The 14,651-nt window shown below is 38.0% G+C and overlaps 1 protein-coding gene across 2 annotated transcripts in view; it reads right to left on the bottom strand.

The window, feature by feature from the left end:
* LOC123505076 (fanconi-associated nuclease 1-like) overlaps positions 1 to 14,651 on the bottom strand; it is a 36,366-nt gene that overhangs the window by 6,943 nt on the left and 14,772 nt on the right. For both annotated transcript variants that reach the window (XM_045256115.1, XM_045256116.1), the window contains exons 8-13: positions 10,435 to 10,619; positions 9,604 to 9,734; positions 8,645 to 8,810; positions 7,633 to 7,759; positions 1,469 to 1,588; positions 944 to 1,058 (exon numbers count right to left, since the gene is read on the bottom strand). In XM_045256115.1, the coding sequence (XP_045112050.1) occupies positions 944 to 1,058; positions 1,469 to 1,588; positions 7,633 to 7,759; positions 8,645 to 8,810; positions 9,604 to 9,734; positions 10,435 to 10,619 (844 nt within the window). The remainder of the gene's footprint in view (positions 1 to 943; positions 1,059 to 1,468; positions 1,589 to 7,632; positions 7,760 to 8,644; positions 8,811 to 9,603; positions 9,735 to 10,434; positions 10,620 to 14,651) is intronic.

Consider the following 14,651-nt stretch of genomic DNA (forward strand, 5'->3'; position numbering starts at 1 on the left):
TGATGTCCCGTTCTTTTCCCCCACTTCCCCAACCCATCTTGTGGCATTCTTTCCCCTCTTCCCCAACTTCTTTTAAGCCCCCCCCCTTCGCAGCCTTCCCCCAACCTCTATTCGCTGTCCCATGCACCCTGTCTTGCTGACGTTCTCATTGAGTAATCCTTCTTCTCTCTCACTGCCCTTATGTTCTTTCTCTGTGCTGTTAATGTTCTTTATATAATCTAGCCCCTCCCGATCCCTCTACCTCATGCTTTTCCAATAGTACCATAAACCATTTGCTGCCTCACACATCCCCCCAACACTTATTACATCTCCTCTCTCTCTCTTTTTTTCTATACCATGTGGGCTTTTCAAGTGAATTTTATGGACTAGAGGAGATATCTTTTTAGGTACCTCCTACCTGAGCCCACCCATTAAAGAACCGTTACCCCGATTAAGGAAGCCCTACCTACACTTGGACCCATGCACTAGGAGATCCCTTGGATCCTAAAGCACATGTGGTTTCCACTGTACCATGATGGTTTCCCTAACTCATTTCCACAGTAAGGCAGGAGGAGGAAAAGAAGACCTTTGTTGTAAATATTCCTGTGTATAGGCGATGTAGCAGACTCCTGTTACAGCCAGGCAGCAGAACCGCAATAGTAATGACTTTTCAGGACACTCTTGTCGGAAAGGTAACCATTCTCTGAAGTTATTGCACGTACTCTGCCTCATCAGGCCCCTCCCCACCACCGCAAACACTCCATCCAGTAATATGGTGCACAAAGCTATACTATTCCTCCCTCGTACTTCTAGCAACACAGCTATGGCATCTTATAGCCTCAAAATCCTGTCCTCAAATACACACAGATCTCTACTTATGTCATAAAGGCTTCATGTGTACCACACCTCACAAGGTCATACTTAAGTGTGGTGCAGATAAGATCTGTGCTGCATTCATACTCACCCTCCACATGACACACTTCTGCCACAGCTCCACTTGTCAGAAGGTAGTTCAGCCAAACTTCCTGCTTCACTGACAGTGTGTCGTTTGGCCCTTTTACTTCAACTATTCGAGCCTTCTGTTGGAGGTAAGACAAGATAATGCAGCTATGGATTCTTACTGAATTATAATATAAACACTTAAATTAAATATAAAAACCCAATTCCATCCTAAGATACCTGCAATACAAAACTGAAACAACACACCAAAAATGTGATAGTTATTATCTGTGTCACCACACTGCACAGTACCAGAGGCTTCATGTGATGCCTGTTTCACACACAATCCTGGAGCTCCACTGCAGTCAAGTTGTGCTTGACAGACATGCCAGTAATGAAAATACCACAGACTGTTATTAAATGATCAAAATATGATTTTATCAATAATAATGTGAAACAATTGATATAAGTGCAATTAAATGCTTCACAGATAATACAAATACCTAATAGATTCAAACTGTTCAAGGAAAGTATGGAATACATGTCCTACCTTGGTGTTAGGGTTCCATACAATAAGGTCTGGAAACCCACTGCGAAAGTGTCTGTAGTTACTGGCGAGACGTCGAAACACGGCCGCTAAAAGCTTAAGACCAAGACTTTTCACCAACCCCTGCAGGAAAATATATTTATAGACTTCATTTACACTATTTGCATGCTTTTCAGATGCATAGTCAATAAATTATACAATTATACACTCCAACATTCAAAATATCTTTGTGGAGTCAATCACAGGACACATGTTAAGAACTACTGCGCACACACACACACACACACACACACACACACACCTGTGTACAGTATTTAGATATTGAAATGGATCTGCACCACAAACAAGGTATTGACTTTGATATGCAGTCTGGAGTGGAGCTACACAAGCACCTTCAGTAACCTTAGGCTTCACCATTTTCGAACACAATTTGCTTCATCTCTCTTACAGTACAAAAGGGGCCATTTAAAAAGTTTACAATTTATATTCAGTATTTTCATGTATGTCAACATTCAATAAGCTTGAGGAAGGATTTGTGTTTTAATGTATTTGGTGGTGTTATAGCTTTCAGCAAAGCTACAAGGCCATGTTCACACTTGCACTTTCTTACAGTTGCCGTCATGAACAACACAGCATCATGAGCTGCTGTCAGTGGCTACAAGACTTGCCCATATAGCATGATCAGTATTATCACTGTGCTCATGAACTCTGTGTTCCACTGGACCTGTCATGTTGGTTCCATATATATACAGGCAACCCCCGCTTAACGAAGGGGTTACGTTAATAAAAAACCCTTCGTTTAGCGAATTTTCGTGAAACTAACCAATTATAACAAGTTTAACCCCTGACTTGAGCTTCCATTGAGACTAAACAAAGCGAGAGTGCATCATAGTACAGTAGAAGGTTTAATGAAAGTAAAAATTATGAAGTTAAACATTTAAGCAGTTTAATGTAAGACTAAGTCATTATAATGTACACTAATGTATGTATGTAAGTTGATGATCGGGAAATACGCTAGCTGGCAACCTGTTGAATGTAAACAAAGGGCGCATCATTGTACCGCATACAAAACTTATGTACCACATTTCCACAAGGCTTTCCATTTTATCCATTGCAGAGTCACGAGTTCAGGTGGTTCTTTTAGCTTGCCAGGAAGATATGATCTCACCAGCCTTCTTAATAAAGATTGCTGACTTGAAAATGGTAGACAGTAGATGGAGTCAAGCCATGGTGGGAAGCAATGCTATTAGTTTTCTCACCTCTCTCGTGTCTGTGAATAATATCCAGCTTTACTTTGAGAGTAAGAGACTTCCTGGTCTTCTTAGCAACGCTAGGCGACATTGCAGGGCATTTTGGTGGCATGTAGAGCGAGGGAAGACAAGCTGCTGCTGAGGCTGTTATTGTTTTGAACTAGGGGGAGAGAGTGGTGCGCATTTTGTCCACGCGGTGTATTCAAAAGCCTGTCGGCTTGCGTGATACGGCAGGGCTTTCAAAGTTGGAAAAAAATTACCTGGATAAAATTTTGTTAAAGCAAGTTTGGTGTTCATTAAACAAGCAGATGGTAGTAAAAGGAAACCTTCATTGTAGCGAAATTTCGTTGTGCGAACCTTCGTTAACACGTTAACCACGTTTGGCAACTCAGCACACTCGCCCGCAAGGCGTAACCTTCATTACCCGACCACGCCAGTGTCCATTGGACTTTTGCAGAGAGAAGAGGTATATATCATTGTGAGAGTGCGGCCTCTAGTATAGAGCATAAAAATCCATGGTACAAATATATACCGAATCGCGGACCAGTAAATTTTTTTTCCCTTCTATTGTGTATTGGTACGCCAGTGTGCCAGGAATGGGCTGTAGCATATGATGATATATTCTTGATCAACAGTACCTGAGTAAGGGAATAACTTAGTTCTATGTGGAATGAAAAACAGAAAAGGAGAAGATTGTAAAACCTGAAAGTGTCATTGGGTACAATAAAAAAAAAAAGTGTTGATGTTGCTGATCAACTCAATTCCTACTACTCACCATTCTACAAATCAAGGAAGTGGTACAAGAAGCTCTGGAAATGATTGCTAGGATATCAGTGACAAATGCTCAAACTCTATACAATAAATACTGCTCAGCAAAACAAGTATGCCTAAAACCCTTCATAGAATCAGTAATTCTCTCTCTTACTAAAAACATTCCTGAGGAAATTACAAAACCAGGGAAGAGGACCTCTGATATATTGGGTGCAAGAAAAGAACATACTTTACAGGAAACAGATGGACCAATGAAAAATACAAGGAAGCGATGCAGAGGATGCTGAGAAAATCTCACTGTCTGAGGGATACAAGGTGGCCACAAACAAGGCTAGGAGAGTATCCACCTATTACAATGAATGTGAGGGTCAACCACTCCTTTGCATTTCATGTTTCAACAAAAAAACATGACTTGTGTAATTAGTGATCAACATTATGATGATCTAATATTCCATTATTTTCTTATATTGATTGTATTTTTTAAGTAATGTCACCAAACATTACTTGTTATTCAGAAGCCTATTTTTTTCTTTCAACAAATGAAATTATTGTCTTATCATTTTTATCTTATTTTCCAGTACCTTAGCAATGCATCTGTAGTCATAATAAATATAAATTTAAACACAAATTGTTTACATACTCAAGTTTGTAATAGATTTTAGAAAGTGATATTCGGGCCTCAGATGTACCAATATGAGGTTAACGTGTTAAGCGGGGATTGCCTGTGTGTGTGTGTGTGTGTGTGTGTGTGTGTGTGTGTGTGTGTGTGTGTGTGTGTGTGTGTGTGTGTGTGTGTGTGTGTGTGTGTGTATATGTGTGTGTGTGTATATATATATATATATATATATATATATATATATATATATATATATATATATATATATATATATATATATATATATATATACACACAGTAAGTCCTCGTTTTACACTAGTTTAGTATACTATAAATTCGCAGATACAATAATTGACAATTACTACCATTTTTTCAATTTACGATAAAAAAATCGCACTTACGATATTTGAAATTCCCACCGCCTGTGATTGTGGCGCTGCACTGCGACCAACAACAAACCAGTCACTTTCGCGCCACCACGACGAATAACAGTGAGACTGTGCTCGGTGATTTACTTACATTATTCTCTGCATTTAAGACCAATACCTGTCCAAAATGTCACTGAAACGTAATTTGGATCTTGGTGAAGAAGTGGGTAAGGTTGAACAAGCCAGGAAAAGTTTAACGTTGGAAACGAAGCTTGATATAGTCAAGAGAAAAGAACTTGGGAAAGGCTCGTCAGCCATAAGCAGTTCCCTGAATTTACCAGTCAACAGTTGCTACTGTTTTGAGGAATGCTTCAAGTGTTAAGGAGGCAGCAGCTAATGCTTCAAGCCTGCAGGTAAAATTGCTGACAAAACATCGGGAACCCATTATGGATCGGATGGAGGGTTTACTTAAAATTTGGATAGACAGCCAAACACACCAGCATGCCCCACTCTAGTTGAGCCTCATTTCAGAAAAGATCCTGTCTATTATTGAAACCTTGAAGGTTGAGATAGATATTTGTTTACTTTTTTCGATTGACTTTCATACTGAGCTGAAACGTATTCCTATCTAATACATGTTAAAACAGGTTCGGTTTACATATATATATATATATATATATATATATATATATATATATATATATATATATATATATATATATATATATATATATATATATATATATATATATATATATATATATATATATACAGTGGAGACTCAATACTCGAACGTCTAAATAGTCGAACGCAAAAGTTCAACTTAATACTCGAAAAAATACTTATTAGTCAAACGTCTGTCCACATGGCTGTAAACAAATAAGGCCTCATCCTTCCCGCTGCCCCACCGGTCCACCGCAGCCAGATGATCCTTCGCTGTCGTAAGAATAACATTGTCCTGCGCTTTCATCCTTCCCGCCACTCCACCTGCCCCACTGGTCCACCCAAAGCCAGTTGATCCTTTGCTGTTATAAGAATAACATTGTCCTGCACTTTCTCTCTCTCTCTTTTTTTTTTTTTTTTTTTTTTTTTTTTTTTAAGCAGCTTACAATGGCACCAAAAAGGCTTGTTAATGGTGAGAATAAGCCTATAAGAAAGAATGTAGTGACAATCATCAAAAGGAAAAAGGAGATGTATCAATACAAGAAAAGACGGAGAATAACCAATCTTGCAGCTGAATACTGTATGGCTAAATCTATAGTAGCCACAATACTAAAGAAGACAGACCTCATTAAAAGAGCTAATGTGGCTATTGGTGTGAAAAGGCAATTTAATCAACCTGCGGCAGTGGAAGAAATGGAAAAATTGTTGATTGGATAAACCAAAGGCAGATGGCTAGTGATTCTTTGTCAGAGGGCATAATTTGTGTGAAGGCTAGGCTGCTGCATCGTGATCTTATTTCTGATACTACATCTGACTCCAATGATGATTTTAAAGCAAGTAAAGGATGGTTTGTGAATTTCAAGAATAGAACTAGAATTCATTCTGTTATGACGCACGGTGAGCCCGCAAGTGCTGACAGAGTTGCCGCTGAGTAATTTGTGCCTGAATTTAAGAAATTTGTGGATAAGGGGGTGCTTAAGCCCACAACAGATCTTTAATTGTGATGAAACTGGCCTGTTTTGGAAAAAAAAAACTATCAAGCATGATCTATATAACAAAGGAAGAGAAGTGTTTGCCAGGACATAAGCCCATCAAAGACGCTAACTCAGCTTCTGTGCGCTAATGCTAGTGGTGACTGCAAAATTAAACCGTTGCTTTTTTCTAAACTGGGGTTTGGTAATGGCTGGAACGAATTACCTGATTTATAGGTATCAATAGTCAAACTTTTTAATACTCGAACGGCCATTTGGAACGAATTAAGTTTGAGTACTGAGTCTCCACTATATATATATATATATATATATATATATATATATATATATATATATATATATATATATATATATAAATATATATATATATACAGGCAACCCCACTTAACGAAGGTTTCCTTTTACTACCATCTGCTCATTTAATGAACACCAAACTCGCTTTAACAAAATTTTATCCAGGTAATTTTTTCCAAGTTTGAAAGCCCCGCCGTATCAAGCAAGCAGACAGGCTTTTGAATACACCATCGCCTCTCGTGGACAAAACCCACACCACTCACTCCCATAGTTCAAAACAATAACAGCGTCAGCAGCAGCTCGTCTTCCCTCGCTCAACATGCCACCAAAACGTCCTGCAATGTTGTCTAGCGTTGCTAAGAAGACCAGGAAGTCTCTTACTCTTGAAGTGAAGTTGGATATTATTAAGAGACACGAAAGAGGCGAGAAAACTAATAGCATTGCTTCCCATCATGGCTTGACTCCTTCTACTGTCTACCATTTTCAAGTCAGCAGACTCTATTAAGGCTGGTGAGATCATATCTTCCTTGCAAGCTAAACGAACCACCTGAACTCGTGACTCTGCAATGGATAAAATGGAAAGCCTTGTGGAAATGGGGTACACAAGTTTTGTGTGTGATACAATGATGCGCCCTTTGTTTACATTCCACAGGTTGCCAGCTAGCGTATTTCCCGATGCACTCTCCCTCCCTTCATAAATTTAACATCATCAACATTATAAAGTTACTTACATACATACATTAATGTACATTATAATGACTTAGTCTTACATTAAACTGCTTAAATGTTTAACTTCATAATTTTTACTTTCATTAAACCTTTTACTGTACTATGATGCACACTCGTTTTGTTTACTCTCAATGGAAGCTCAAGTCAGGGCTTAAACTTGTTATAATTGGTTCACTCAACAAAAATTTGCTTAACGAAGGGTTTTATTTAGGAACGTAATCTCTTCGTTAAGCAGGGATTGCCTGTATATATATATATATATATATATATATATATATATATATATATATATATATATATATATATATATATATATATATATATATATATATATATATACATAGTAAGATGCAACTTTGTACAGTATATGGAAACAGCTTAATTTCTTATTATAAAAAATAAATAATACGATTAAGTTCACAATTCTTCAGTTCAAAGAGGTTTCCTTCACATCAAATTAAGACAGTGAACAAATGCTGAGTACCTGGACATAGGCTAGGCTGCTGAAGATTTGCCATGACACCAGGCATTGCTCCTCCTTGTGTTCCTCCCACACTCGCTCAATCTCAGCATCAACTTCTGTCTCTGTCCACTCACACATATCACGGATTCTGAAATGGGATCCTGTGATAGATATATGATCAAATTCAATAGAAAATTCAGATTATGCCAAAATAATCAATGGAATGGCAACAACAGACAACTGCTAAGACCTTTCTAGTGACAGGGTATGGGAATAAATGCACTGAAGTGGCAAACTTACAACCCCATCACACTAGTCTATACGATTCCATGGTGCAGTCAACCTATGGACTCAACTATATAATATATTGTCTCTCTGAATTTTGTGCATATCAAGTAACATAATAAGGAGACTACAATAAGTTGACTAGCTGCATACAGAAAAGTAGCTCCTGGACACTTTTGTCCAGAAAACAATATATGCTACAATCATCTATAAACTTATATGTGACTAAAAATGAAACAAAATATTGGACCTCTTCCTAGTACTGTCCATTTCCAAGGCTTCAAAATCACAAAAATTTACAAATGTTATGCATGGATTCAAAACGATGAAGTCTATGAAGGTACAGCAGAGGTAAGCAAACTCAACAGAAGACCCTCTCACACATACTACATACGTGTTGTGCCACTGATCTTCCTACAGTGTGGTTTGGTGACAATTAACTCATTCCTCTAGAAATGTAATTGTTAATACATAAGGAAGTACTTGTAAGACAATATATGCATGCCCTGTGCTTGTGTTCCTACTTTGGGAGAGACATCAGCTGAGTGTGTGGGTAGATCATTCATTACTATGATTAGGAATACCATTAGAGCACAAGAGAAAAACAAGTGATGTGTGAAGCTAGAAGAGAAAGAGATAAGAAGAGACAGAAGAGCTGAGGAAGGGACAGGAGGTCAGAAGAGAGGAAGGGACTGAAGGAGAGCTGAGGATGGTGGGAGTGAGTTAGAGAGGAGACAGAAACACTAACCTTTTATCAATGAGTTCCTTCCTGGCAGTGTAGAAGTCTCCATCCAGCAGATCAAGAGGTGAAGCTTGGTGAGGAGACCTGAAGGCATCCGGCACAGAGGTGTACAGCTCATCCCAGAAGAGTATTCCAAACAGTGAGCGCACAGTGGTCCCCTCCATGTGCAGGCCTGGCCAAGAGGAACATGGTGTGAGAGTTCTGCAGGGCATTATGTCTACCACTCAAATCAAACATGCTCTGGTTCACCTAAAGTTTATTTTCTTATTCAATAAAATTACTTGTTGAAAAATATTCCATATACATTTTTCCATTATCTTTCAAATAGATTTTTCAATTAAGTTCCTCATAAGCCTTTTTCCTTACCAAATGTAGCTTCATATTTAATTTCTCTCTAAATAAAAATTATTGTATATTCATATCTATCAATATAATGCTTCATTCCCTGTATGACCTTAAAAATCCATCATAAATAAAAAAATATCCAGTTCAGTTATGATTAGTAAAATAAAGCTTTGTGTGTTCCACAAAGCTTTATATAACAAGAATGACAGGATACATATTAATGCCAACATGCAATATATGGACTTTAAAGCTGAAGTAAACAAAGGCTCCTTACAAACTTTGAAATTCAACTTCCTCTAGGAATGCTACAACCACCATCTCTCTGATAAAACTGTGTGCATTTCCATGACCTACAGTATCTTGTGACATTAAAAATATATACTAGTACAAAATATGACAAAACAAAATTTAACTAATTCCATCTTTCACCTATGTAATAGTTACAACTATTTTAATTAACCTTTTTCCACTAATCAATCTTCTAGTTTTCTTCTCTCTCTCTCTCTTTTTCTCCCATCAATGCAGAGTTCCTTTATCATCATGTCAGTATCTTGGTTTTGTTTTTCATCTCTTTGCCATCACTACATTCATCATTTATCAGCCCCACACATGAGCAGTACCTTCTGGGTAGTCCATCTCCCGATAATGTCCAATGACCAGCTCTTCTACTGAGCACAAGGTGACGGTGCCCTCCCCAGCATGGCGGTCTGAATCTTGCCGAATGAAGGCTCTCTTATACCCTGGCACGTCCCTGTGAAAGAGAACAAACACTGGAGTATACAAACCAAATATGGTCTCTATACTAGTTCAAGGCACTGAGACAATAGAAAATCTATAAAAGAGAGTAAATAAACTGTTCCTTCCTAAAAAGGCTTGTGCTACAAAGGATTAAAAAAACTTTGGAACACCATTAGCAACCACAACAATATGAAAGGAATACATTGTATATGTACTAAATCCTAAGGGAAGTTTACTAGAATACACTCACACTGCAAAAACAACATGCAAGTCCGAAATGCCCAAAGAAAATCTTAAAAAAAAATTGTAGGCAAGTTGTTAAAAATTGGAATACAAGAATAAGTTTGAAGCAAAGTTGAAATCAAGTTAAAAAAAAATTTGTAAGGAGCAAGACACATACAACCACAGAGCAAGAGAGAAGCACTTGGAAGAGCATTCAGACCATTACCTCATGTTCTACCTATTCTGATGAAGATTTGAAGTTGGAAACAAAAGTCTGAAGGTTCTCTTCAAAAAAGTAAATTGTGAGTAACTAAGAAATTTAGAGCTTATAGAGAACTTGAAATTACAATGAATACTTTAACCCAGCATTTACAAAGGCTGTGATGCAGTATCAAGATTACTATCTGATTCAATATGCATCCTGCAATTTGTGGCAAGCTAAATATTTTGAGCCAAGTGGTTCAAATGTGCCCCTCTCTTCCTGGCCTTACCCGTGGAGGCTGCGTCCTTGTATCACCACCTTGGGAAGCTGCACTGGTGGCTCTAGTTGCAAGCTTGCTACCTGCTTGGCTAGAGTTTCATTGCGAGCAAGACGTCGTGCCCTTAAGCTGAGGGTGAGGCGATGAGCCACCTGGAGTTCTGGGTCTGATAAGCCTCGCTCAATTACCTCCAGTGCCTACAGAAAGGAGTGATGTACAACTACCAGGCACTAACACCTTGGGATATGTCTCAAAAGTGAAAGGTATTAATTGTGAGGTTAGGCTAATCTACATCATTTGCCATAGAGAACATCTTGCAGCACTTCACTATTATATAATGGAATTTGTGAGTTGAGTAATAGGTTCAATTCTTGCCTTTATTGGATGAAAGGTCTGGTAACAGACTAAGTTCACTCAAAACAAAATTCCTTAGTAATTCACTAATATCTGCCTTTTTGTTGTGGTAAGGTGCCATGCCCTGGTTACACACTACACTAACAAGTTAAATGAATACTGCCATGATGTTCCCTGTAGATTGTAACAGGCAACTAATTGGGACAGAATAAGGTGATTAAGAACCTTTCACTCTGTATTCTAATTCCTAATCTGTTCTTTAAGGAGATTTCAGCCACAACCTTCACTCTTAAACTTTAAAAATTCAAGCATCTCACAATTACGGAACAATTTTTAAAATAACCTTGACTTTGAAAAAACTTCTAACCCTCAGTGTATCAATATGGGTTCTGGTTTGACAGATTTTGGCCAAAAGGTTGTGGCCTTTACACAGATCAATTATAGATGACAAAGCTTGTTGGATTCTTTTAAGTAATGCACCTAATAATTTTGCATTGAATTATATTCCAGAGGTACAGTAAAACCTCCATAAATTGAAATTCTAAGTTAATAAGAGAGTACCCAAACTCATGTTGTGGTTGTGAGATTCACCACATATCATAATATTTCACAGAATAGGTGGTCAACTGGATATCGTGTATTTTTAAATATTCTATCACATACCGATATTATAAAACAACTTAAGTATTTTTAAGCACATACTGTATTTGATGGCTCATAAGACACACCTTTTCTTAAAAAAAAAGTTTCAAGAAACAAGCCTGCGTCCTATGAGTCCAAGGTTCAGCATTGAGGCAGTGGTTGGTGGTCAGTCTATGGCTACAGAGGCCATAAAATCAAACCCCAGATATCCTTGCACATGTAAACAAAGTGTTGATATATACTACACCACAAACAACTCTTTCTTTAACCCTTATGTTCCGGCGATCATATATGAACGATTGCATCAGTGCATCCGTAGCGACGGCGATCATTCCCGTAATCAAGAATTTTCGCGCCTCCTCATGTTTGAGCTCCATGCGCGGTTTCTCGAGTCAGATGGCAAGTGGAAGTATCTGGCTTCTTTTTCCACCCATAGTGTTGCCACTAGCTCTGTATATTTAGGGGTAACGAAGCTATTCTCCCATTCTGAGGGCGACACTTGGCAACCACAACGACCCGCTGTGTCGAAAGCAACCTGATATGAACGAAGGGACGTCTCAGTTCATAACTCACTATGGAACAAGACAGATAATTTTTATTTAGCAGTGCTTCTGAGCCTGACTACAGTGACAGTGATTATGAGGAAGAAACTGAAGAAAGCAAAGACAGCAGTAGTGAAGACTCGGAAAATGATTCAGAGGATCCACCTGTTTTCTCAGAACAGAGAGAAGACAGAGATAGTGGTGATGGAGAACAGACTCCAAACATCGTATTGAGAACCCAGAGTGGCTCACGGAGATGCAGGCGTGCTCTCGTGTTCTGGGAAGACGATCAAGTGTGTGTGTGTGTGTGTGTGTGTGTGTGTGTGTGTGTGTGTGTGTGTGTGTGTGTGTGTGAGAGAGAGAGAGAGAGAGAGAGAGAGAGAGAGAGAGAGAGAGAGAGAGAGAGAGAGAGAGAGAGAGAGATACCTACATGTTATTTGCTTGAAACTTGATATGAAAAGGGTGAAGAATCTCTCTCTCTCTCTCTCTCTCTCTCTCTCTCATTGGAAGTGTACAATTTCTCTTCCAAGAGAGAGAGAGAGAGAGAGAGAGAGAGAGAGAGAGAGAGAGAGAGAGAGAGAGAGAGAGAGAGAGAGAGAGAGAGAGAGAGAGTGAGTTTGCGCGGTGTCATCGCTCACTGAGCTGTTTCTGCTTGACGGATCACACAGCGGGCGGAGGAAGAATCCTTGATAAGGCAATAACTAAACTTTCAGAGGTCACATCAAGCTAGAAAGTACATCATTGTATTCAGAATAACAGAGAAAATCATTATTAGTATTCAAACAGTCTTCTGACAATTTCTAGGTTTACCATTTTTACCTGTCATGGGATATTGGAAAATAGTTTAATCACCGGAACATAAGGGTTAAAGGTAACAATACATAATACGTCATACATACTAATAATTCATACAATTAAACCAATCAGGAAGAATTTCTTTTACACCACATGAACCAAATCAAAACATGCAATTGGCAATCTTAATCTTGACATTGGCAAGACTCAATGAGTTCTTTACAGTGTGATGCTGTTACCCCTTGAGGTATGGCACACTTTCATACAATTATAACTGCACGTATGTTTTAACATTCTTACCTTGTATATATGTAAAACAAATAATGATAAAAAAAAAATTATTGTGATTTTTTTTGCCTGTGGTCTCGCACAGTCAAGTCAGTGCTAAGTGGTAATACCATTTGCCAGGTACATGTTTACATCTCAGAACAAGATTGGTACACAGACTACTAGCAAATATTAAAGTTTCTAAATGGGATCTAATAATGATTTAAATGCATATTAGTCTTTGTATGTCAGGTGAAATACTTCAATTCATATTCAGAGCATAAATCTGCTCATTTATCTTTCTTTTCAATGTCTGCCAAAACTGAGTGCATCTTATGAGCCCACGCATCTTATGAGATGGTATCTATGGCATAAATGTATTAATACAATAGTAAAATAAAGGTCATACCTATGCATTGTGTTTTTTTCTATACCAGCTCAATCCCTGGGAAAAAATTACTTATATATAACAAAAACACTAGCTACGCCACTGCACACAGGTTAGATTGCTTTCATTTTTCCGATAATTCATTTTTAAAGTGATAATACTGGTAATGATAATAATACCAGCAATAAAATAATCATGTATGCAGTTAGGATATGTAAAAATAATGGAAAAAGATGCATCCTTTTACCTATCCTAAATGCATGCATCATTATTTTATTGCTGATATTATTAACATTGCCAGTATTATCACTTTAAAAACTAATTATTGGAAAAATAAAAGCAATCTATGCTGTGAGGCTGTGATGCATGTTTATAAATATCACCACTCTAACTCAATGCCATCTGGCAGTCAGGAGTAAGACCAAGTTCATAATCATAACAAAACACATCAGCACCATCACCATTATGGCAGCAGGAGGAAAAAGATTGAGCTACACAATCTTTACAAACTACAAGAGGTAGATTGTGCCAAGGAGCATGGCAACAGAACAGCAACAAGAGCTTTTGTGCCACCACCTACAGAAAAGATTTAAGAAGACCAACTGAAGAGTGCAAGGAAAGATAAATATTTCTGCTTGTGTAATGTGCTGCTAGATTGCTTTCAACAGTAAATGCTTAAAAACACTAAAAATCTTTTCTCCTGATTTCCTGATTAGGAGCTAAGGTGAATGGATGGGTAGATTGGGGAAATATGTAAAATACTATTTCTCAATAAAAGTACAGTAAGTCCTCGTTTACGGGCGGTAGTTCTTTATCCGGTAAATTCAGTTACAGTATTTGGAAATTACTACCCTTGATTTGATATACAGTAAGGAAAATTCACAGAAACAGTATCCGCTCATGTCATCCGAGAGGGCCCAGCACGTGGGAGCAGGGGTGATAACATCATCCATGCCACACCTCCCCGCCACTTACAGTACTGACTGTAACTTGATCACCCTTGAAGCCTGTTATCTCTTCCCCTCCCCCCCTTTTTTAACTGCATTACATATTACTTACATGCATTACTAATTAGATGAATAAATGGAATATTAAAGGGTCTATTGTAAGCACAAATATATTCTTAATAATTATGGCAAACATTTAAAGCCTACTACCAGCAGTAAACCATGCAGCAACTGATAAAGGGCACAGATGGGCCTGACAAGCCCACTATCAGAGAATGGTGGAAGTCATATAAC

Source organism: Portunus trituberculatus, chromosome 17 (genome assembly GCF_017591435.1).
Source record: "Portunus trituberculatus isolate SZX2019 chromosome 17, ASM1759143v1, whole genome shotgun sequence".
NCBI classification, from domain to species: Eukaryota; Metazoa; Arthropoda; class Malacostraca; order Decapoda; family Portunidae; genus Portunus; species Portunus trituberculatus.